The following is a 25,416-nucleotide window of genomic DNA, read 5'->3' as shown; positions in this document are numbered from 1 at the left end:
GATAAAAATGAGCTGTACAGCAGCAATAGCCATGTGGGCAGCACTGTGTCATATGCCATAGCTGTTCACAAGGTGTCCAAGTTTCAGCTCCAGGTTCAGGCTTATTTGATCAATGACGTCATCAGCGACTAGTCGACATCGAATTTTTTAAATATATATAATTAAATTGGTTGCATTTTACAAATTTAAAGTGTTTTAAATTAATACAAGTAAAACCTCTAATAAAAAAAAAACGAGTAAATAAATAAATAACAACAACAACAACAATAATAAATACTTTAAAACGTCAACAAATCCACCTCTGGTTCTGTTTACTTCACTTTTTAGGGAAAAGGTACATGTTATTACCTAAATATACATTTTAGTACCTAATTAGTACCTTTTTTTTAATTAGTACAGCATTATTCTAAATGTATTCAGAAAACTTCATCACACAAACCCAGCTGTCAATCAAAGCCTTACCTATGAGTTCAGAGCCTAACAGGGTCCCATGTGTAATCCTGAGTGCTGAAAAAAGCTGTCTTTCTAACTCAAGCTGACTTTAAGACACCTTAAACTCTGTGGAGCACCAGAGCAGGATGGACAAATTACATTCAGTACTAGAAATATCTTCCCTCTCTGTCCTGCACTATTCCCCCACCTACATGTTCGCTCTCTCCACCACTTTCTCTTTTTCCAGCCCTTATAGTCTCTCACACACTTCTTCCCTTCTTTCTTTTTTTCATTCTAATGCCACAAGGCAGTCTTTTATTCTCACAGCTGAAGAGCTCCTCACTTGTTCAGCCTCTGGAACAAGACACCCACCCTGAGCCCAGATCAGGAGAGGCAGAGGCAGAGAGGCAGAGGCAGAGAGAGAGGCAGAGAGAGAGGCAGAGAGAGAGAGAGAGAGAGAGAGAGAGAGAGAGAGAGAGAGAGGAGTACAATAGGGGTGACTTATGGCCAAATACTGATGAAGAGATTTCAGAAATGGTGTCTCGTAAAATTAGATTTGTAATATCAGCATATTGGTATATGGAAGCAAGTCTTTTTTTGGTTCTCTCTCCCTCACGCCACTGATCCATTTCATTCTCTGAATAAAGAAATCTAATTCCCACAGCATAGTTGAACTCTGGCCAAGCCAGATAAGCAAAATGTGAAATTAAATTAAATTAAAATAAGCCAATAAAGCTGCCTTCTAAATACATTAAATTGCCCTCTGTAAAATGTCTTATGACAACAAACGGAAGAGAGAAAAAATGCAAATAAAGAAAGGCAAGAATAGATCACAAGGGTTTGTGGATATGGTAATATTACATTTCCTCTTTTAAGAAAAGAAATGGCTGTTGTAATATTCTGCATAATGTCTTAATTTAGTGTCCAAATGTTTAAAAGCCTAAATACACATACATATGCAATAATGGCTTTCCCCTCAACCCAATCCCAACCCAAACAAGCCCATGAGACATTCCACCAACGCATGTCTGGAGAGGACGTTGTGTGGGATGGAAGAGGGAAGGAAACTTTGGGGAAGTTTTCAAGGCTGTAAAGTTGCAAAGAACAGCTTGTGGACTCAAAATCCCAATAAACAAATCTGTCTTAAAATACTGATTGAAATGGGATATGATTGGACAAGTCATAAAACTACTGTGAATAAAGGGTCACTGGGATATTTTGAAAACAGTACTGTAAGTGTATAAGGCAGGGTAGGAATATACTCATTGTGAGTTATCAAATATTTGGTTTTCCAAGTTCGAATATTGTTAAAATAAGACTTATTTTCCATTCGTTACTGTGTTGTCTAAGGAATCAATATTTAGACCAGCCACGGAATGTAATTTCGTGGTTAAACGCCCATTTGCCTCGTTTCTTTTCATATTTCTTTCTCAAGGATTTGCTCCCTTTTTATACATCTGAAATCCACAACCAAATCATATGACCTGAGATACAGTAAATAGGATAGAAATCATTGCAAAAGAAATAAACAACTACAACTTTACTTCCAAAGATGTACGGTGGCGTCAGTTGGGGTGAAGGTTTCCATTTACTCAAGACACAAGCCATCATGTGGAGAAGTTTATGGAACAAATGATGACCTCTGGTGGATGTGCAAAGGTATTTCGTTTAAATCTAAATAGTAAATCTAACCAAGCTCTGGTAATGACAACGTGGCTCGTTTCCCCCCCAGTTATTAGAAAATATATAATTTAGCATGCATTTGAACACATTACATAAAGTAAGTTGTCACAATGAAACAGAAAATTAGATAGTCTATAGACTTTTCATATATACAGCTTTTTAGCAAAATTTTGAGAATAAGGACTATTCCTCAATTACACATCAAAAGGAAACTTACTTGAAAGCGAACCCTTTTAGGGGCCATTGTGGTCCTTGGTTTGTAAACAAAAGGAAAATCCTTGGAAATGGTCAAGATGAATACTTCTGCAGCTCTTTCTGAAACTTTTCTGATCCATTGTATTTCATCCAAGAAAGGAGGGATGAAAAATAACTAATTCCTGAACATGATAGATCAAAATTTTCATTTCCAAATGAGCATATAGACATCCAGATAAGAATAATCTCTTGATCATACAGGCCCTCAGTTCTCTTCCAGTCCTTCTAACTCTTGCATCACATATGTGAAGAGCACATCAAATATATCTGTTTCATCAACTCTCCACCCCTGGTTGTATGGTAAAAAAAAAATAAAAAAAACCCAGAGGCATGATTCATTCAGTATGGTAATTCAAATACTGCGTAGTATGTGACTGGTTGAATACAGTAGTTATGTAATATTGGCTTATTTTATATATAGATGTGTTATTCTAAAATCCGGTAAACTTAAAACATGTAATCCAAACCATATATGATTTAAACTGTAACAATTGTTTACATGGTGATGCCCATTGTCGAAAAAAAGGACATATAACAAAAGATCTTTTCCTTTTAAAACTCTTTAATGATTTTTTTTTAAGTTTACACTGGAATGTTCTTTGTCATGAATCTCTAATTTGTTATTTTACAAGATTACAAAAAAAAAAAATCTCTGATATCTTTATACCATTCCCCAATCCACATTATGATTCCATGAAAACCAAACAAAAAACAATGGGAAAAGATCAACAAAAACATTTGAATACGCCCTTCCACTAATCAAAATATGTAGAGACATTCAAGGCATCACTGGGAACCAAGACAGCAAGGGAGACCTATTTTCTACAGCGGGGGCCATTTGGGGTTGAGACTGAAGTTTGGGATGATGGCTCAGCAGGCTGGGTACCACTCATAATGCTGATAGGAGACCAGAGGTCCCTCCCTGAAAAACCTACTCACAATCACTGACAGTCAAAGAGACAGACATGATCCCGATCCTCCACTGAAGGGCACTAACAACTCATTTCAGATGGGTAGCAGGTTGCCTTCTAGTAAGTAAGAAAGTCAAAGCCTGACGTTTTTTGCTTTCAATAGAAAACATGATATAAAGCAAACAGACTGAGCACTCATTTTTGAAGCAATACGTTTTTCTGACTGCAATTTCATCTTGAATGAAATCATCTCTCTGTATTACACATTTGTTAATAGCTTTAATGATGTTAATGTTTTTCCATTTGAATTGGTGGTCAAAATACTCTCAGATGTCCATGATAAACTGAAAAAAAAAATTGCACTACAGACTTAATTCCCTTAAAGGCTAGCATTACTCCACTTATAAAAAGAAAAAAAGGGGGGAAACCAGGAGACCAGAGAGGCAGTCAAGAGTTAGACAAAGATCCAAGCACAAACTTCTTAAGCATGTCAGATGTTAACAGCAGATGGAAACAGGAGATAAGATATATAGTTTAGACAAAACAAGGAGTCTGAGTGACAAAGAAAGAGACAAAACAGACTATGGAATGGAAGAAAGGGCTATTAAAAGCAAGGTACAACAATCTTCTAGTGTTTCAAAAAAGTTAGCACATTGAAAACAACACAAAGTGATAGATAGCAACATGACTGTACCCTTACAGAGGAGGTATACTGTATAAACCATCAATTCAAAAATATATTATAAATAAAGCTACACCAGCCCACTCCTTCCTGATACAGTCTCCATTTTAGCCCTAACCCTCACTGACTGGTTCGGCCATTAAAAAGAGGGTTGCTTTGTGAACCAAATTGGGTACAGTTGGAGCCAATATTCTGAGCAAAGACTAAACTGACTTTGCTTTCTTTTACAGGGGGAAAAAAACTTTTATAAAAGTTAATGTACTGCTGAAGGTCTGAAGATGATAAAGATTGCATTGTCCCTCCTTTTATATGTCTCTCCCTTCTTTTTTTTATATGAATGTTTTCAGTCCATTTATCCACTCCTCTGTCAAGTTGGGTGTAATTTTATTAGTGAAGTTTCCTTTTACAATATTTCATATTTGTCGACCACAAATGACGTTTCTGTGGAGAACCGAACCGGGCTGTCCCCATCCACCTGAGACACCTTAGTGACCTGAGAGAAGAGAACATGAACAGAATGTAGATTCTATTGTCCACACGACATCCTAATCTATTAACTAATTTCAGTTCTCTGTATCGAACAACACCTTAACTCAGGATTTAACAACTTTTGTCAGCTTAACCCCTTTGAGGTCAAATAACTTACTTTTAGTACCCCCTATGATTTAAAGGTAACATTTAAATTATTTAACAATATGTTCACATGTTCATGGCTCTCTGATGTAAGTCAAGAGAAACAAGAATATGCAGTGTTTTTAATTTATTTTTTTTAATTGACATTTTTTATTATTTAAATGATTATTAAAGGGTTAGTTATCTAAAAATGAAATATCAATTACTCAACCTTATGTCGTTCCAAACCTGTAAGACCTTCATTCATCTTTGGAAGACAAATTAGGATATTTGATGAAATCCAAGAGCTTTCTGATTCTTCATAGACAGTAATGCAACTATCATGTTCAAGGCCCAAAAGGGTAGTAAGGACATTGGTAAAATATGGCTCAAACCGTAATTTTTTGAAGCTATGAGAATACTTTGTATGCAAAGAAAACAAATATCATGACTTTATTCAACAATTTCTTCTCTTCTGTGTCGGTCTTTGATGCACATTCACGAGTGTATTGTTGTGAAATTGGGTCTGCAGACCAGAGACAGTTGTCGATGAATCTTCCTATTGTAAAGCCATGCAGTGTGAAACCTCCCGTCAACTATCCATTGTGCAATGTGAACACTGCAGCAACTGAATGCTACTCCAGATTGTCATGAAGGGAAAACAATGGTGAGACAGACTGTGAACTGCATGTAAGGCTAGGCAAAAAAAAATTAAAGTCATCCTCTCTGTCAAAATGTTCAGAAATGTTCAGCGTGCATCTTCCTCTGCTTGGTCAGAATGCTGACCACAAGTGTCTGTTGTGTTGCTGTCTATGGAGGGTCATAAAGCTCTTGGATTTCATCAAAAATATCTTAATTTGTCTTCTGAAGATAAACAAAGGTTTTATGGGTTAGGAACAACTTGACGATGAGTCATGAATGACAAAAACATTATTTTTGGTTGAACTAAACCTTTAACTCAATCCATTTAACTCAATTTAACTTCAACTCATCAACTCATCAATTCCTGAACTTCCTGCAGTTCCCTTAAGAACTCCAGTTCTGCCCTAATCTATAATTAATCTAATTTCTTACCTGAATGTCACAGTAGCTGCCCTTAGAGACAAAGGAGACATTGACAGGGAAAAAGTCATTGGGTTGACCAGGTATGCTGAATTCCAGGCTACCAGTCTTATTCTTCACATCAATCACAGGCAGACACCACTCCAGGACATTCCGTCTGCTGTCATGGCGATATTCTCCATCTAGATCACCAATCACAGGAGCTCCTACCCCTGAGCTGTGATGAAATTGTTGCAATAGACAAATGTCACTAACAAGTCTAACGATTTAAAGATGCTTCATTACACACAGGGAAACAAGGTGCTTTAATATGCTAATAAATGTGTATAATGTGTGTGAATTAGGGCCTGAACTGAAGCCTATGAATTTGTACTCACGGTACAGGGATAGAAATGACTAAATCATTGAGTTCCAGAGCTTCATCCTGCAGCTCATACTCAATATTAACATCACAGCCACTACCACTCTCAGAGGGCCAGCAGTTTACTGCACAAACAGAAATTAAATAAGCATAAGTCAGGTGACACTAGTGGGGAGACGTAAGCTGTTACAATGTACTGGTAACACTAAACCAGATGTTTAGGACTGACTTGTTAGTGGAATAAGAGCTTCATCTGTGGTCTGTAGCCTCCACTTCAGCACACCCACATCACTTTTCAGAGGGAAGGATTTGTCTGGGTTTTTCAGACCAATCACGGACTCTGCTGTGAAAAGTTTTTTATCCACATTTGGATGGGTCTACAAGGATAAGGTTAGAAGTGTGTTACTAACATAGAACATTTTCTAAAGGTTTCTTGTTGTTTTCTCTTTTGTATTTTTGTTTTAGAAAATACAGAAAGACATTTTTATTAGTTTTCTATTTTTGTTTATATATTAGGGCTGTGCAAAAAAAAAATCGAATGCGATTTGCATGTGCATCTCATCAATAAAGACGCTCCTGTAATCAGAAGTATATCTCCAGCACGTGCGTTCAGATCAGGGTTGCCAGGTTTTCACAACAAATCCTGCCCAGTTGCTTCTCAAAACTAGTCCAAAACTAGCCCAGAAACAACCGCAGACTTGGCAACACTGGTTCAGGTGGAGCGGCAGTTACTACACAGAGCCGTAGTCTACCGACAACTAACACAAAATCGACAAAGAATCGCCTGCGATTTTAAAATCGATTTTGTGTAGATTGTCAGTGAATTACGGCTTTGTGTAGTAAATGCCAACCAGTGTTGCCAAGTCTGTGGTTGTTTTTCATGTCCGCTGGTCGAAGCGACCCCAATACCAATAACTTGATATTTAGCCCCTAAAATGCAAATTTTACCAAGGCAACCCTGCCAAAAATGTATATTTTAACCCCAGGAAGCAATTTTTATCGGGGAACCTCCTGGAAACGCGATTGGGCTAGTTTTGGACTAGTTTTGAGAAGCAACTGGGCAGGATTTGTTGTGAAAACCTGGTAACCCTGATCTGAACGCACGTGCTGGAGATATACTTCTAATTACAGGAGCGTCTTTATTAATGAGATGCACATGAAAATCGCATTAGACTTTTTGCACAGCACTATTATATATAGTGGTTTAGTTTTTACAATTTACTATTGTTTTTTTATTAGTTTCAGTACTTGTTTTCATACTACAAATTACATATAGCAGTACATTTAATAATTTTTAAAGATGCATCATATTCAGAATAATTCCAGATTGGGATAATTTGGGGTTTTCTTACAATTAGCCAATGCTGCTACATTTAGAAAAAAAAAAAAACAAGCAAAAAAATTTACCTGCAACTGCACACCTCTCTTGTCATTATTGTTGACTTTCAGCCTAATTCGCCCATTTTTTTCATCAGAAACTCTGAGAGTAATCATACCAATCACTTCCATGTTTTGAAGGCCACCATCACGCCCACACGTGAGGGTGATCTTCTCCTCCACTCGCATATGCACACTGAAAATTAGACAAAAAATTTTTTTTTTAGATTTAAATCATCCTATCCTAAGGTAAATCTTAGATTGTGCCTAATAATGCATTACATAGTTGTGGTCTATACAGCAAAATAAAGTGATTTCTGGATTATTGCACTATGTCATTTAATAACACAAAAAAAGGATCACGAGTGGGTCACTGCGAACTATTTGATTGTCAAACTTGCAATCTGATTTACATGAGAAGAGGACCACTGCTTAAATCCAGATTCAGTTACACTTAGAAAGTAGTGCTTATGGGTCTTCATTGTGTTGATGAATAAGTAAATTTTCACCATATGGTCTGCTGAGTTTAGCATGCAAGCAGCAGCAAAAACAGCCTTAGTGCTGAAACTGTACTTGACACAATGCTCAAAAAATGCTGCTACTGTTAACATGGGCGATGAAAAGACTATATACTGCTTACATGCTGCTAACATATATATAACATGAGATGTGAGATGTCTTAATTTGAAACCAACTTAAGCAATTAGTAAACAAAGATTTTAAATCTATGTCTATTTGAAAAGACTCACAAAGATTAAAAAAAAAAGATTTTGTGCATTAAATGAATAGCATTAAATAATATTTTCATTGATTAAGATCACAAATGCCACTCGTCCTACTGACTATACTCAGTATGATTCTTGCATAAAAGCATTGAGATATCCTTACCTCTCTGTGTGGGTTGGAGGCGGCAGTGATTTGGATGCCTCTGATGGTCTTTTGCCTGTGCTGGGCAAGATGATATTCTCTCCCTCTGACTTTAGTTTGTCCACAAAGTCATCCACCTCCTTTCCTTTGCCAACCAATTTAAGTGCTTTACTTGGACCACTAGACCTAAAACAAAAAGGCATTAAGCTGCAGCCTGCTGTTTTTTCTTTTTTACATATTGCTGAAGTCTGTTAAGAGTATGACAGTACCTGACAGTTACAGGGGTAGGTCTGGGTTTCTCAGGCTCGATAAGTGTGTCTGTGATGATGGCTGAGTTGCTGCTGCTCATGCCCGAGCTGCCAAAACCACCAAAGCCTGGTCCCTTCTTTCCACGCTCAACATCACGCCTTATCTGCTGAAGCTCTTTAGCCTTCCGTCTCATCTCTGCCTTAGCCTCACGCTCCTGAGTCTGATGAACAATTAATTGTGCAGTTTAGAGTGGAGAAAATATGATTGATAGTAAATTACATTCCAAATAAAGCATGTAATTTATTGAGTTTTATCTGAGAGCCCTTGCCAGCATGTTATTTATAAACTACAAACACATGGCTGGGATCAGGGATGTTTAGTTATGAAGTCCACACACAGCACCTTGTTTCACTCTAGGAACTTATTGATCCTCCTCCTTTGCATCAGTGCTTATACCTCAGCTAAACAAGTCTAGCAGACAGGAGAATTTTCTAGAATGTCATTTTATGCTGAAGACCTCTGGGGAATTGCCAGATTTGTTAATTAGAAAAGATGGCAGCATGCTTTTAGCCTTTGAATACACAATAACAAATCAAAAGAGTGCATTGCTACCCCTTAAGAAATGTCTTTCCTACCTCTCTGACGGCACGGAACACCTTTTCCTCATGAGAGTCCATCTCTGTAAATGTCCGGATCTGGGCCAAGTTGACATTTTCTCTATAACCGAGGGCAACAATCTCATCGAAGGCGAAGATGAGGTCAAAGCAGTGCTCAGAAATCTCACTCTCCTCCAGGACACGACAATATTCAGGAATCTACCAAAAGATACGAAAATTGAACACATCAGTCAGCCTCCTCTGAGAACTCTGATATTAACAGAACAACCTACAATGAACACGGACAAGTTTCTATTTTACAAAAAAAAACAACAACCTACATAAAAAAATAAAAAAAAACTTTCCTTACTATTTAAAGCTGAGGTAGGTAACTTTTGTAAAAATGTATTTGTGAAACCTGTCATTATGTCCTGACAGTAGAATATGAGACAGATAATCTGTGAAAAAAATCAAGCTCCTCTGGCTTCTCCCAGTGGTCCTATTGCCATTTGCAGAAATTCATCCGCTCCCGGTAAGAAACAACCAATCAGAGCTGCGGTCCGTAACTTTTTTTGTGTTCAAGATTTACAAATTGTATATAATAAGCGAGTACACCATGAATCCATTTTCCAAACCGTGTTTTTAGCCTGTCCTGAATCACTAGGGTACATCTATAATAAGTGTTTATATTCAGACTATTTTAGATTGCCTCGGGGGTACCGCGGCGGAGTAACCCAGTACCTTTGTGATTCTTCATAGACATAAACAGAGAGAAGTAGCTCCGGCTACAATGTTCTTCCGCAAGACGCAAGCAGTTCTGTTTAATAACCGCTAGAGCGTCAAAAGTTACCGACTGCAGCTTTAAGGTACACATTTCCCCTGTATGATACATCACATATAATTATAATTAGTATTTATAATTATATATTATTAAATAATTTTTCCCCCAAACGTGAACACTGAGATTCATCAAGAAAAAAACAAACCAATTAATTTTTCCATAATTTTTTTTTTTTTTTTTTTTCAGGGAAGCAAACTCATCATGGCTGAAAACGGTGACAGACAAGTACCCCCCCCCACCATATTTAATAATAAAGCTGCGATAACCTCCCAGTGCTGAGTTGCTGCGTATCATGTGTCCACTATTCCCAGGGATATTGTCAAAAGCTTCAAATATTAACAATATTAAGAGGATTTAGCATTTCCAATTAATGTAGGCCTGTAACATTTTAAGCTCCGAAAGGTGACAAGTTTGCATCCCTGTTATTTTATCATGTATGCTATTTTTATCATACCACACGTGAGAAGAGACGCAGTGTCTCCAGGTCCTCCAGTATGTTACTGTTCTTGGTGGTGACCAGCACCATGTAGAGCTTCTCCAGAGGCTGGTAGACATAGCGAACACTCTCAGTCTCCACAAATGTGTGTTGTTTGCCCGTGTTCATCAGTTTGGGGAAAGCAGCCAGCAGACCTTCCACTCGCGTCCTTGTCATCTCCACAAACTGCCGTGACACCAGGGCCTTACCTGCCTTGGTGCAGACTGCTGCCGCCAACAGCACCTGGAGAAGAGTTATTCAACAATAATTTTAAGGAGCGTTTACAAAAATGCAGAAGTAATCTTCAGAGAGGAATGTGCAGAACGCACCACACTACTTGGGCGCATTGATGGAAAGAGGCCACTAAGATTCAATATTAACATTCCTTCCAAGAGCAAAACTGACACAACTTTACTTGGCTCTCACGTTTACCATACTTCATTCATAATGTGTTTAACTTGAGAATAAAGCCCTTCTTAACTGCAAAGATGGAACCAATCTCCCAAGAGAAAGTTGTTTAGTTTCACATAATCAACTTACTTTTGTGTGTTACGAAAGCAATCTGAAGCAAATCAAAGAAATGCCTTATAAAACCAACAATGTGATTACATATCAAGCAGGCTTCCCACACTTTATGACCAATGGATTTCCATGCTTCTTCCATTCATTTCTTATAAATAAATATAATAAATATGAACTAGAAAACAACAACAACAACACATTATACACAAGGTGTTATCTCTAGCCAAATAATTAGGTTAGTATTGAGCAATAGGAAAAAAAAAGATGATATTGACTACAGAAAATTCCAAGACTTTAACTAATTTAATTTATTTCAATGACTTCTCCAGTCTGGAAATAATACTTTTGTAATTAATTATTACTTCAAGGTTTTCAAAGACCATGGAAACCCTCAACATGAGACAGCAAAACTGGTCAAAGTAAGTGACAGAACGAAAGGGGTCCATTCATCATTACCAAGACACTGATGGGATGAAGAGTTTTGTGGTCGGTTAAGCAAGATATTAAATTGTTCAAACTTCGATGCACTCATTGACTACATGTTTGAATAGCTGCTACAAAATACTACAGTGCATCACTCTATGAGACAAGCTAGCAACTATTACAAAACACTGAGCAAACACTTTGTACAGAATTAATTCAATTCACATTTATTTGTATAGCGCTTTTCACAATACAGATTGCAGCAAAGCAGCTTCACAGGAAAGTTTCTACATTACATCTACTAGAAGTTTATCGGTGATGACTATGTCAGGGGATGTCCATATGGCAGAAAAGTACAGTAAAGATCATGCAAGTAGGATATCAACCTAACATTTCCATAAAACAATTGTACATAACTCAGATAATAAATGAAAGTATGATGACTCACACAATGCATCTTCTATCCATCTACTCTTATTTTCTGCATGAAAACCCGAGTGGTTTATTTCTTTCTAAAGCTCTCTATTCTTGGGAAAATAAAATATTACAGTTCACTTCAATTGTATCAATCCATCCGGTTCCAAATCATTTGACAGATATGAAGCGACATTTTGTCAAATCAATTTGCATAAGCACACATAGGCTACTAGTTGCAGCTTTACCAAATTAGATAAAAATAAGAGAAAACGTTTGACTTGATCCAAATGGTTATTTTCATGATAATTTTGCAATATTTTAAAACTTTAATTAAGCCAGCAGCTTCACGGCTAACACAATCTGACCACGTCAACGGATGTCACAAATGGGCTACTTGGTTAGATATAGTCATTTGTCCACACTGTTATTAATCACGGACTTCATAACTGATTTGTTATCACAGACACGTTTAATGAGAAGCTGATACCGAAAGTTACAGGCCTGCAGTCTAGCGAGTATCTGACACTGATGTCTAGCTCACTGCTCTTCAAACTGACAACAAACACTACTAGCGAGTTTTAACAGCTCAAGAAGCAACGTTATACACAGACATTATCACCGAGCTAATTAACAATTTCACAGTACACTAAATTTGAAGTTTCTCTTGATTTAGTAAGCATATCTAGCAATAAATCAAGTCTGCGGTTCATTTCGCTAGCTAGCAGCAATCTCTCATGAAACACCGGAACCCGTCGTCGAAATCAGCTGTTTGTACATGAACGAATAAAGATACTTACCATTTTCAGTGTCTGATATGTTTTCTGCGTTTAATCTTATAAACGCCGTTTGTGTGGCTGTATAAATGATATGTGGAGAAAAATAAAACTGTTATTTGTGTGCAGTGCGCTGCTCCGCGATTCAATATGGCAGAAATGTAAGCCACGTCTCCAACCGGAAGTGGCTCGTCAGCGAGGTAAAAGGGCATTATATTATATTATATTATATTATATTATATTATATTATATTATATTATATTATATTATATTATATTATATTATATTATATTATATTATATTATATTATATTATATTGGAATTTTAGATACAGTATTAATTATAAATAAATTATCATGGCATGTAGCCTATGTGGTTGTTTTTTATATTCTCTGCAATATAATTTGTCATTAAATCCTTTTTATCTTTTTATGTACCCTTATAAACTGCGTTTCGTACATTGTTTTCTTGTTTTTACATGTATTCATGTAACAGACTCTTTTATCCAAACGAGGAAAACAAAAGGCTACTACACATCTTAAATAGAGGTGCTACCAATATCTTGGCCTATGTATCTACACATATTCGTGCCGTACGGTTCACGGGGCAACTGCCAAATGGAAGTGATCATGCCTGTGCCATTGAACGGCAGAGCCCTTGAAGTGTCACGTGCGTGCCATTATGTAGCAGTTTGGAATGTTCCCGTGACAACGCAGCACAGTGTCCGTCGGCATAAAAAATATACATTTATATTTTTAAACGTTTTAAATATTAGTTTCCATATATTATATAGCATATTTTAAAAATCGTTTAAAATATAAAATGTATGTTTATCAGCAACAGTTATGCTAACAACAATAAAAATATATGTCTGTCTATCTATCGGTCTACGTTTTCTGTCTGTCTTGCATTAAACTGCTTTGTACATTTTATTTGAAGTCATTATAACTCAATTTAAAACAATATTTGGAGACATGAGTGTCGTTGGGTTTAAGTATGCGCTGTGTGGCGCTGCATGACGCGCATGAACACACTCGCCGACCAGCGTGTTCTTTCTTGGCAGACGGAAGTTAAGTATCGTTCCCATAGACATAATATACGTAGACGCCTCATGACGTGCTGGAGCGTGATCCAGCGTCGCCGCCATATTGGTTGGGTCTCTCCAGTCAACGCTAGCACCAGAGTCAATCGGAGTCAACGGAGAGCGAGCAATTATGCCCGTATTTTGTGCAGTTTATGGTTGCAATAACCGACGCATTATTGATACCAGATCGCATGGGGATTACATTTCACAAGTAAGATTGAATAATAATTTAGGTTATTTTACCATTTATACAATTATGTCATCGTAACTAACGTTACTTACGTGTAACGTTCAGCAGGAACTGGTAACTTTCTCTCATTATCTCTTGCTGTTTTTTTTTCTCTCTTCACACACAAGGTTTCCCAGTGATACAGGCTTGAGGAGGCAATGGGAAGTTGCTTTAAGACGGGAGGGTTTTGTTGTGACTGAGTCGTCAAAGCTCTGCAGTGAACACTTCAAGCCTGATGATTTTGACAGGACGGGTCAGATTGTCAGGCTTCGAGATGGTGTGACCCCATCTGTCTTCAACTTCCCATGTCATCTCCAAAGAGTAGGTGTGTTTTACTCTACATGCTAACAGAGATGTCTATGATTCATATGTAAAACAAAAACGGTAAAACCGTTAGATATTTCTGCATGTATTAGTGATGTATTGTGTATTCAAATACACAATACATGTTTTTAAGTATTATGTTTATTATATTTTAGCCTGTAGTAACGAGGAAAACAAAAACTTCAAGGAAAGCTGAAGAGAGCCTACCAGTGGGTCTTTCTCAGCATTTTCCTGAAAGTGAACCTCAGCCCAATGATGTGAGTATTTGTAAGCTATTTGATATGTCCCATACAGCTGTGAGCATCATATCAAAATCTCTCCCTTGCTTTCTGCAACTCTTTTTAGAAATACTCATACACTTATATGTGTATGAGTATATGTTATAATTAAATAAATACACACATGAACAAATACACACCTTCTTTCACTGACATTCATTTGGAATTGAGAACCATCATTTTATGCTTGTGTCATTTGTGGTGTCTGTATTTCACAAAGTAAGGCTGCACCACATCGCAAAATTAACTATCCTGGAGTTACAGAGTGCAAGCATACGCAAGAAGCTGTGCAAAACAGTTCTTTTTAAAGGATTTTAGCTCCCCAGTCCCAGTTGCAAGCCTGACAGGGTAATGTAAAATGCTGGAATGACCTGGAATTATAACGTTTACTTTAGGCCTTTAAACGCCACACCACCAATCTAACCTGCACCTGCTCTTTTACTGCACTGGTCACAGTACTTTACACACATGCATTTGCACTAATCATATTTTGCACAAACTGCACACTGTTCTAGCTATTACTGTAAACTGTCTAAAGCTGTTACTGTACAAAGCACAGTAAACTATTTCTAAAAAAACATCATTGCACTACTGTTATTCTGTATATACTGTAATACATTGTTTAACAATACTTTTACACACTCATCCAACTGTATTTATTATCACTGTTCTCACATTGCTGCTGTTCATAATGCATATATAATCCTACATTGCTCTGTTCATAATGTACATACAATCTCTACATTTGCATTCCTATTTATATTCTGTACATACTCTGCTCAATACTGTATATAGCAACTCCACTGTACATTCTGTATATCATAGCTTCACTTACTCTGCACTAGGGCTGGGCGATATGGAGCAAAAAATATATCTCGATATATTTTGCTATATCTCGATATACGATATATATCTCGATATCTTTACAGGAAAAATAACCCCCCAAAAACTACTGCAAAAACAAATATGCCAAATATTACATGTTTAGGGCCCTATGAAACTTTTTATTTTTTCTTCACCATATGTTTTATTGTTACCTAATTCTGTGTTTTAGCATGTGTAATTATTTAAATGCATAAAAACAACTTCATTAGTTCTTAAAAAATTCTACACTAATTCTTACAATAGCCTTATGTGAAATGTTTTTTCCCTTCAGAAATTCTGTGTATTTACATTTTTCTGGTTATCAAATGAAGGCATAAAACATTAATTTAATTTATCTTTTAATTATTTAAAATTAAGCAAACTTTATTTTTTGGTAAACAAAGGGGATTTACTATTAAAAATAAAACATGGAAGAAATGTTGTGTGATTATTCCTTTAAAAATTATGTTCGTTTCTTTTTAATAGTAATAGTAGTGGGCTATGTACATTCTGCTGAACAATAGTACTAGACTTCTGGCAAATACTTTTATTTTGACGAACCGTTACAGTTCTGTGTATGTGATACTACAGTCTATGATGTGATATATGACGCTAGTTTTACTCAAATCAAACGGTCAGATGCTCATGAAGTGACTGTCAGAGCAGTTCTGGATGTGTTTACGTCCTGATTTAGTGAGATGACAGAAGCTGAAATCACCGCGAGCGTCACGCACGCTTCTGTGTGTTTAATGAATGAAGACGCGCTTCTGCGCCAACACAGACATGCAGGATTCATATTTAAATCGACCTTTACAGCTTAATATTTGCATATATTAGTCCATATCGTGATATGATATAAGTGCAATGACCTACTTTTGATTAATTAATTCAAAATTTGACAAATGCCGTGCCATTCCGCGTTAAACTGTAAATTCTGTTTTTATGACTGGATTCTGCGATTCCCTTCGCGTTTTCTGCATCGTGGAAATCATTGGGCCATACAGTAGACATCTGCCTGCTGTTCGCCCGATTCCGAAAACCGAAGTATCTCCATATAATGGAGCCAGTTGTCCTTTTTTTTGAGACTAGTTCTATACACGCGAGGGGAGGGGGGACAAAAGCAAGGAGGCGGGGGGCGAGCGAGCGGGGGCGAGCACAGCACAGAGAAGGCAAACAAGGAAAGTGGCGGAATCAGAATTAAATATAAACAATATATCGATATTTACGATATGTCAAAATCCATATCGTGTTTAAAAAATATCTCGATATATTTTAAATATCGAGATATCGCCCACCCCTACTCTGCACTTTTATGTATATAAAACACTATATTCTTGCACTTCTGGTTAGATGCTAACTGTATTTCATTAGCTCTGTACTTGTACTCTGCATAATGACAATAAAGTTGAATCTAATCTAATCTAAAAAAAAATCTGAGCTGGTACAGTATATATGGGAAGCTTGTACGTATATGTGTTACAGAAAGTGAGTGAGTGAGTGAGTGAGTGAGTGTGTGTGTGTGTGTGTGTGTGTGTGTGTGAGAGTGTGATAGTGTGTGCGTGTGTGTGTGTGTGTGTGAGAGAGAGTGTGTGAGAGTGTATATGTGTGTGTGTGAGAGAGAAATAAATTCAAATGAAAAATCAAACTTGTTTCTTTATTAAAATATAAAATTCATTCATTTATACATTTATCAATATTCCTGTGTGAGTGTGTGAGGGAGAAATAAATTCAAAATAACAATCAAACTTTAAAATATGAAATTCATTAATTTATACATTTATCAATATGCCATTGTTTGTGTGTGTGAGAGAGAAATAAATTCAAATGAACAATCAAACTTTTTTCTTTATTAAAATATAAAATTCATTCATTTATACATTTATCAATGTGCCATAGTCTACCATATGTCTTTGTTAAAGAGCGTAATACAAAGTCTTTCAACATGAAAGCAGAATTTTTCAATGTGTGACAGCGTCCTGTATCATAACTAAGTCTCTGTCGTTTGTAACAAACCAAACCGTGTGAAAATCCGGTAAAAACTCGGGGAGTTATGATCATTGTAGTTGAGGATACACCTTCCTCAGTAGAAATAAATGCGGCGGGCGGCGCATTGGGGACCCATCCAAGATGGCGCCGCGCTGATACGTTTGCTCCAATAGGCAGCGTCAGTCTATGAGGCGTCTACGTATATAATGTCTATGATCGTTCCCGTCTAGGTCACGCAGGAATCTGGTCACGAGTTTGAGGTAGCAGTTGGGAATTCTCGAAACCAGGAATCTTACCAAAACAACTGTGCCAATGAGTGAAAAATCTTGACAATACAGTTCGGGGAACACATCGTTCCACTTTCACAGCGGAAATGTCAGGGAACGGTAGTATTTCTCAAGTAAGTGCAACTACTAACGTTACATAATTTAACGCAACTGGCACATTAGTGATATTTTATTGGCTCGGTGAACTGCCATTTCAAACGTTCTGTCTGTCTATTGGAGGATGGAGAGAGAAATAGGCGGGTGTTGAAACCATGTGGATCCATTGAGCAAATATGGAATTTTGCATTTAGGACTGATGTAAAAAACGTTGAATGTATTTGATATTTATGTTTGAAAAATGATCCACTTTATTTTAGGGAGTCGACAAGTGCGTCGATGATGTAGCGATTGATTAAGCATAAATGCACGATATCTTAAACAAGATTATCTCTTATTTTCTTCAGTGTAGTTAGATGCTAGTTCTCTCAATGCACAGGTCCGATAGCGAAGCCTTTTAAAAAGAGAAATTGAAATTTCACATTATGTGATAAAAAATTTAATTAAATTTTAAGCAGCCTCTATACAGCTTGTCTGTTCTAGCCTCTTCTGTCAAAATGTTTTCTGAACATGAACGTCCGAATAAAAAATAGCATTGTTGTGAAACAACTGGTCAAACTGCGGTCAGCATATATCTGACCCGCAACTAGATGCATTATCAGCTCTGCCCAGAAACACAGGGTGTGGGCAATGCAAGGACACTCCACCAGTTGCTCATTCATTGCTCATTCATTCAGTCATTCATCAGGCCTTGGACCTGACACATCTTCTTCTGGAGCCTGAGCTGTAAAAAGTGTCTACAAATAATATGGAAGGGCCATTCAAGTATATGAAAGTGAGCGTATGATGAAACCACTTTTGCTGTAAGAGTTGAGGTGAGCATTATTATGAAATTTAGTGATATTTTCTATCTTTCAGGAAGGAAATGGGAAAGTCAGCAGAGTTATTCGCATGGGAACAAGGAAGAGCCAGGTAATGTTTCTTGAGGCATGCAGATATGCTGTTTTAAAATGTATTTATAAATTCATTCCTCTTCCAGTGAGAGTATTTTCAGCACTTAACTTTAACACTGTATTTAATATTTAACGTTTATTGTTTGAATAGATTATAATGAACTATAACCATTTTTCCACTTTGAAAACAACATAAAGCGTGCACAATTTTTTAGATATAAAATGTATTTAGAAATGTTGGTTTATATAGTACATTACCTAATAATCTGATTTTATAAAGTAATTTTAGTTTAATAAAATATGAATTTTTAATGACATAATGCTCCCACACACTGTACAGGCTGAAAGCCCTTGGCACGGACCATTATTTTTGATTTTCTTTATTGCAAGCTCAAATGAAATGATAAAAGGAGTCAGTTAAGTCTAAAATAGTGAATAAATGCTGTTTAAATTGAATTAAGAGTATATAGAATTAGATTTTATGCTCTAGGGAATCGTTAAAAATTGAGGGTAGATAACAAAAGGGAAATGGGTGTGAAATACGTGTGCTTTTAATCAGATAGAAACAGCCCCTGAGTGTCACCATATTGATTGCTGGGAGTGACTGCTAACATTTTATCATGAAAGTTATGACAAAGAGGATCTTCAAAAGCACCTTATGAGTGAGCCACTCTCAGAGTAAATCTGTTCATGCTTTTACATTATATATTGCACTGGAACTTTAGGACATTGATGAAATTAAATTTTTGTATCTTCAATCATGAGGTTGTGTGTGTCTCTCAGCTGGCTCGCATTCAAACCGACAGTGTGGCCGGCAGACTGAAAGAGCTTTATCCAGACATTCATCTAGAAATAGGTGAGGACAGTTTGCCTGCTATAATTTGCATGAATTCCTTCTACATTAATTGTTTTGTATTAGTTGTATCTTTTAATCAGATGCATAGATTTTAATCTGTATTGTCCACACACACACACACACACACATTTTCTTGTCCTCATGCACTCACTGCTTGTCTAAGAACAGAGAGCGATTGTGTTTTGCTGAGAATGTGTAATCTATACGACTTGCTTCACTGCTGAATCCTACTGTCTGTGTCAAAAGACATGAATGATGATGTCAGAATAGGAGCCAGTGCACAACTATTCAGCCCTCAACCTTTTTGTCTGCGTGCTTTTCAGTTGCCATGTCTACAATTGGGGACAAAATCCTGGACACTGCATTATCAAAGGTAGAATTCCATGCTCAATTTCATGTGCCATTATGTCAGGTTTTGGTCAGATGAAATGCCCTTGAACTTTCGTGTGCTGCCCAACAAGTACAAATCAATTATCAAATGTGTCAGACTGACCATGTTTTAAACCTGTACTTTCCTAGATTGGCGAAAAGAGCCTGTTTACCAAAGAGCTGGAGAATGCCCTCGAGAGAAATGAGTAAGTTTGAGGATTCAAAACTGTGCTTCTGTTAGGACACTGATGCTAAGTATGTTCTCATGGCAGTTTATATGAAGGTCTTCCCTCTCTAAACCCTCATTAGAAAAACAAAAAATGGACTTCTTCGGTTGATTATGCTGTAAAGTGCTTTAGATGGACTTTCAGTATTACTGATATTACATATTACATATACCTTAGTCTTATTTTCTCTTGGACATTTTGCTTGTATTTCTGTTCAATCCCTGTTCTACTGGTTTCCAACATTCTCCATCAGAGGATGTGAACGCAGGACTCGTAGACTTGATTCTACCTGTTGATGTTTTGTGAAATAAACTTATTTAAGCATGTTACATTGTAGAACAATACTTTTCCTCTAGTGTGTGGGTTGGTGATTTGTCTTATTTTTATTTATTTACTCACTAGAGTGGATATTGTGGTGCACTCTCTTAAGGATTTACCTACCTCATTGCCCCCTGGATTCACTATTGGAGCCATTCTTCAGTAAGCACCACAACCTCAACATCTAACAAATATTTGTTTTGTTTTCCGATTAATTCTTAATTTAATTTAAGTGAATCAATTGGTTTATTAATTTACACCACCAGTCAAAAGTTTTTGAATAATTACTGTATTTAAATGTTTTTGAAAAGAATTCTCTTATGCTCATCAAGGCTGCATATATTTGCTGGAAAATACAGTGAAACACTAATATTTTAACATATTATAATAATGTAAAATATAGGGATTTGCCGATCTGGATTTTTGTGCCCCCGATCTGATCTGTGTATTGTGACATATTATAGTAATGTAAAATTAATAACTCTTTACTGTTGTAATATATTTCATTAAAAGGAATTTTGCAGCAGCATTACTAATTGAATAAATTACATTTTAAAATCTGTTGTAAATAGAACATTAACTTTAAATTGTTCAAATATTTCACAGTTTTTTTATAAAAATAAATGCAAATAAATGATTATGAGAAACTTAAAAACAAAAAAAAAACTACTTAATCCATAAATTTGACCGGTAGTGTAAATATCTATTTAATTATTGGTCTCATTAATAGTTTTTAATCTTATTTCATTTTTAAAGTAAATTTTTTAATTGCATATTTATGACTTATTACCAAAAGGCACTGTAGTAGGTAGTTTAAAAAGCTGTTTGAGTGGTGAGTGATTTGTTTTGTATTGTTTTTGTGAAGGAGGGAAAATCCCCATGATGCAGTGGTCCTTCATCCAAAGAATGCTGGACTTACCCTTGACAGCTTGCCAGAGAAGAGGTGAGCTCTGTATTTTTTAACAATCTTGTCATGCCAAATAAAAAGTGCCAGCATCTATCCTCCAGAATTTGATCGATGACCCAATAATCAAGGAAGATCAGTGGTTTTTATGGTGTTTGAATTTAATTCAAAATCTACATTCTCCCATAGATGTCATGTTTCGACAGCTATGTGCAGTTATGTAACCAAAGTTGTCAAAGACGTTTTGAAACCTCTAACTCTCTTTTTTTTTTTTCAGCGTGATTGGCACAAGTTCACTTCGCAGAGCAGCTCAGCTGAAGAAACGATTCCCTCAACTGGAGTTTGAAAATATTGTATCCTGCCCCTTCCTTTCCTTTTGCGTCGGTGGATGTTTATATATTATTAATGGCAGGAGCTTTATCATTGATTTTGATGGACTGCCAACGCAAGCACATATTTCCTGGATATTTGTTACACCAGCCAGTCTCCCTATACTGTATATAGCATTTAAATGGTACTAGAGTCTTCCACCTTGACCTTACTGCTATAGAGAGGGAACCTAAACACCCGTCTGAAGAAGCTGGATGAAAAGGATGACTATTCTGCCATTATTCTGGCCGCAGCAGGCCTTAAACGTATGGGCTGGGACAGCAGAATCAGTCAGGTATAATAAAATCACAATTGTAGTTTTCTTAACGAAAACCAAAAAAAGAAAAGAAAATGTTGATATTAAAAAAATATATATTAAAAATTATGACCTCATATCTAATTCTTCTAATAGATTTCATGAGAGACGTGATAAGGGTGTACTAACCACTATTTTGAATATAGAAGTTTCTGTTGACTACAGTAGTGTTTATAGATTTATTTATAGTGTATTTATAGTATCCGTTGTATGAATTGCAGATTCTGGGCCCTGAAGATTGCATGTATGCTGTTGGCCAGGTAAGTAACTGACGAATTACATTAGGTTTTCATGCACTAAATTTAGTAGCAAATATTTGTCAGAGTTTATATCCGTCATGGTATGTACTTATTATTGTATTGTTCATACTGTTGTTCATGCGAGAAAATAAGCACCTGCAGCTGCAAGCTTAACTGTTAACACTAAAGGAAACACCTGTGTAACAAATTATGTTAACGGTCGAAGCCATGATAGTGCAGTTATATGGTATATGTTACATGCAGGGCTTCTGAGGGATTTATGATAGTAAATTTAAGAGTTTTTAGACCAAGTAAAGACAATTTAGTAAGTGCATTGAATGGAATAAAATACATATAATACATAAAACATAATGCTTTATTTTTGATCAGACTGCTCTGTATACATAAATACTGTAACTTTAACCTGCAGAAAGTGTCCTTAGTAAATGTCAGTCTGTAAATAAACAGAAATGTGCCTTCTCATCAGGGAGCACTGGCAGTGGAAGTCAGAGCACAAGATAAAGACATTCTGGAAATGGTGTCTGTCTTGTGTCATCCAGACACAGTGCTGCAGTGCATCTCAGAGAGAGCTTTTCTCAAGCAGCTGGTGGGTTTCTTTACACACATGAACATGAACTCAGCTCTCATTACATTTGGTTTATATCAGTTGGACCCGATAGTTTAATGGTTTTAATACTGCTCTTCATTCCCTTTTTCCACTTTCAGGAAGGAGGCTGCAGTGTTCCTGTTGCTGTTCATACAGAAGTGAAAGGGTCCATGGTAAAGAGGCAAAATTAGAACTGTATTTACAGACCTTCAGTGGAATGTTATTATGCTACTTCACACAATGCCAATCTGAATAAATGTTGATGTTTTGTTTGTATAGCATAGACTGAATGATCTTGTTTCTGGTTTCAGCTGTATTTGACTGGAGCAGTTTATAGTTTGGATGGAGCTGATTGCTTGAAAGACACTATGCAGACGGTTGTGGAAATTGACAACAAAGTAAGTATTAAATATACATGCATGGTTTGGGGTCAGTATTATTTTTTTTTATAAGCAAGAATGCATTAAATTGATCAGTGACAAGAGGTTGTTACAAAAAAAAAACATTTTTGAACTTTCTATTCATCACACTATCATGGAAAAAAATGTTTCATGGTTTCCACAAAAAAATGAAGCAGCTTACTCTTCGAAACATATCAACATATCAGAATGATTTCTGAAGGACCATGTAACACTGAAAACAGGAGTAATGATGCTGAAAATTCAGCTCCTAAAATATATAAAAATAGAAATTTTTAAAATTTAATATTTAACTATTTTTTTTACTGTATTTCGATTAAATAAATGCAGCCTTTGTGAGCATGTGGATTCTTTCAGAAACAAATCTTACCAACCCCAAACTCTTGAATGTCAATGTATTCACAATTTTACAGCATTCTGTATTATTTACAGTATTATAAATTTTATTCCAACTTGTTTCTTTCAGGTGGAGAGTGCACAGGAGTGTGTACACGTTGGAGTCACTGCCAACAGTGTATCATCATCAGCCCTCGAAGCTGCTGAGAAACTTGGAATGGATCTGGCAAATGCTCTCCTTAATAAGGGAGCCAAAGACATTCTCACAACAGCCAGGAAACTAAATGATGCTCGATAGCTGGCTTTTTAAATTTTGTGCACTGGAATATTACTTCGTTTTGGAACTTTTGACATGCTGTTAACTTGGATAAACAATACTCTCAACTGTATGCTCTACAGCCGAATCTCCAGGGCTTAAATACAAACTTGATTGGCTGTATAAATCTGTATGTAAAAACAACCAACAAATCATTTCAGATACTATGCCTCAGTTTAACAATGTGATTCATCTCAGCTGCTGGTTCATACAAAAGACACTGTTGTTTTCTACTGTTGTGACTACCATCATCTCTTCTCAGGCACTTCCACTTCTAATGTCAGACTGCCGCCTTTATCTATGAACCGTTTGAAAATGAGGTGGTCAGAATAGCTACCTTTTATATCTGTACATGATGTTTAATTTAGAATAGAGTACATTTGATCCTTGTGTACCTCTCACAAATTATGGCATTTTTATTTAACAGCATATCCTCATTTTTTTAAACATACAATGCATTTTAGTAATGCAGAATATACATTAAATAACAATAATGAGGTGCTAAGATGTATTTTCTTAAGAACTTGGGTTCCATACAAGATTTTTTTGACTGGGAAATTTAAAGAAAAATGTTTAACAGTTTTAGGTTTAGAATATGTGTTATATTCTTTGATCCAACAATGTGCCTTTTGAAGATGGAATTAAATTAACCAGCAAATTGTTTGGCCTACAAATGTTAATTTCCGCTATTATATATCAATAAAAAAAATTAACTGTAAAACTTATCACCGTTATTAATTTTTTCCTCTCCGTTGATCACGTGTAAAATTGCCCCGAACTCATAACATAAAAATAGAGAAACGGTTTTAATAAAAAAAAAAAGACAGTTTAATATGCAAAAGGTCTCTATACAGACTTCGACCAGAATTCAAAACACAAGGAACTAACATTAGCTCTTTTCCGAGTAATTGGGTGGCCCTTAAAAGGGCCTTTGGGTAGTTAAGTTAACTCAGTTCATCGTAGTTTTTAATACTCCTGTGACTGGGAAGAACCCTTCTTTCCCGATTTGCCAGTGCTTTGGACAGCCTGGCCAGTTTTCTTAGGCAGCAACACGGCCTGGATGTTGGGGAGAACACCTCCCTGGGCGATGGTCACTCCACCGAGCAGTTTGTTCAGCTCCTCATCGTTACGGACGGCCAACTGAAGATGGCGAGGAATGATACGAGTCTTCTTGTTGTCTCTTGCAGCGTTTCCCGCCAACTCGAGAATCTCAGCTGTGAGGTACTCTAGAACTGCAGCTAGATAGACGGGAGCACCAGCACCTACCCGCTCAGCGTAGTTGCCTTTACGCAGGAGACGATGCACACGGCCGACGGGGAACTGCAGACCAGCACGGGAGCTGCGAGTCTTAGCCTTAGCGCGGGCTTTTCCTCCGGTTTTGCCTCTTCCAGACATGTTTTATCGAGAAACTTCTCTCCTCAGAGTATAGAAGAAATCAGTGAAGTGATCTGTAGAGTTGGTGCAGTATTTAAGGACTGACTGAACGAGAGCTGTATGATCCCGCCCATTGTCGCGATTGGATACGCGCAGCTAGCACGGCCCTGATTGGCTGTTAGAGCTA

The 25,416-nt window shown here is 36.6% G+C and overlaps 4 protein-coding genes across 11 annotated transcripts in view; 1 reads left to right on the top strand and 3 right to left on the bottom strand.

Annotated features, from left to right (window-relative positions):
• phldb1a (pleckstrin homology-like domain, family B, member 1a) overlaps positions 1-766 on the bottom strand; it is a 45,354-nt gene extending 44,588 nt beyond the window's left edge. For 6 of the 7 annotated variants that reach the window (XM_059550746.1, XM_059550745.1, XM_059550747.1 and 3 more), the window contains exon 1: positions 463-766. The gene's annotated coding sequence lies outside the window, so the exon portion shown is untranslated. The remainder of the gene's footprint in view (positions 1-462) is intronic. The other variant, XM_059550750.1, reaches the window with a different exon arrangement.
• Positions 767-2,914: 2,148 nt separating this feature from the next.
• arcn1a (archain 1a) lies at positions 2,915-12,722 on the bottom strand. The gene is made up of 10 exons (XM_059550744.1): positions 12,563-12,722; positions 10,383-10,646; positions 9,127-9,306; positions 8,512-8,711; positions 8,264-8,428; positions 7,406-7,571; positions 6,228-6,375; positions 6,015-6,123; positions 5,650-5,854; positions 2,915-4,456 (listed from the first exon to the last, which is right to left on the bottom strand). The coding sequence occupies exons 1-10, from the start codon at positions 12,563-12,565 to the stop codon at positions 4,367-4,369; spliced, it is 1,530 nt and encodes a 509-aa protein (XP_059406727.1). The 5' UTR covers positions 12,566-12,722; the 3' UTR covers positions 2,915-4,366.
• Positions 12,723-17,522: 4,800 nt separating this feature from the next.
• Positions 17,523-24,031, top strand: hmbsa (hydroxymethylbilane synthase a). Of its 2 annotated transcripts, none has more exons than XM_059550743.1 (14): positions 17,523-17,703; positions 18,545-18,598; positions 19,363-19,435; positions 19,759-19,808; positions 19,955-20,010; positions 20,434-20,511; positions 21,215-21,292; positions 21,531-21,606; positions 21,804-21,917; positions 22,160-22,198; positions 22,665-22,784; positions 22,904-22,957; positions 23,096-23,182; positions 23,670-24,031. In XM_059550743.1, the coding sequence occupies exons 1-14, from the start codon at positions 17,677-17,679 to the stop codon at positions 23,835-23,837; spliced, it is 1,074 nt and encodes a 357-aa protein (XP_059406726.1). In that variant the 5' UTR covers positions 17,523-17,676; the 3' UTR covers positions 23,838-24,031. The 2 variants fall into 2 exon arrangements, with proteins under 2 accessions (XP_059406726.1, XP_059406725.1); XM_059550742.1 differs by lacking the exon at positions 17,523-17,703 and adding an exon at positions 18,339-18,461.
• Positions 24,032-24,668: 637 nt separating this feature from the next.
• LOC132141323 (histone H2AX) lies at positions 24,669-25,314 on the bottom strand. Its single transcript, XM_059550741.1, has one exon. It carries the CDS (start codon positions 25,248-25,250, stop codon positions 24,822-24,824), a length of 429 nt encoding a protein of 142 aa, XP_059406724.1. The 5' UTR covers positions 25,251-25,314; the 3' UTR covers positions 24,669-24,821.
• Between the last annotated feature and the right edge of the window lie 102 nt (positions 25,315-25,416).

The sequence above is a fragment of the Carassius carassius genome, chromosome 5 (assembly GCF_963082965.1).
Source record: "Carassius carassius chromosome 5, fCarCar2.1, whole genome shotgun sequence".
Lineage (NCBI taxonomy): Eukaryota > Metazoa > Chordata > Actinopteri > Cypriniformes > Cyprinidae > Carassius > Carassius carassius.
The sequence above is the reverse complement of the archived record's forward strand: the minus strand, read 5'-3'. Positions and strand labels throughout refer to the sequence as shown.

Bases quoted from the DNA above. Each gene is read 5' to 3' on its own strand.
- arcn1a (XM_059550744.1), bottom strand. The intron at 7,572-8,263 runs GTAAGGATATCT...TCTAATTTTCAG, and splicing joins CCTCCAACCCACACAGAGAG to TGTGCATATGCGAGTGGAGG. The intron at 6,124-6,227 runs GTCAGTCCTAAA...CTGTTTGTGCAG, and splicing joins AGCTCTTATTCCACTAACAA to TAAACTGCTGGCCCTCTGAG.
- hmbsa (XM_059550743.1), top strand. From the start codon at position 17,677: ATGTCAGGGAACGGTAGTATTTCTCAA. The intron at 20,011-20,433 runs GTAAGTTTGAGG...TTTACTCACTAG, and splicing joins AATGCCCTCGAGAGAAATGA to AGTGGATATTGTGGTGCACT. The intron at 20,512-21,214 runs GTAAGCACCACA...GTTTTTGTGAAG, and splicing joins ACTATTGGAGCCATTCTTCA to GAGGGAAAATCCCCATGATG.
- LOC132141323 (XM_059550741.1), bottom strand. From the start codon at position 25,250: ATGTCTGGAAGAGGCAAAACCGGAGGAAAAGCCCGCGCTAAGGCTAAG.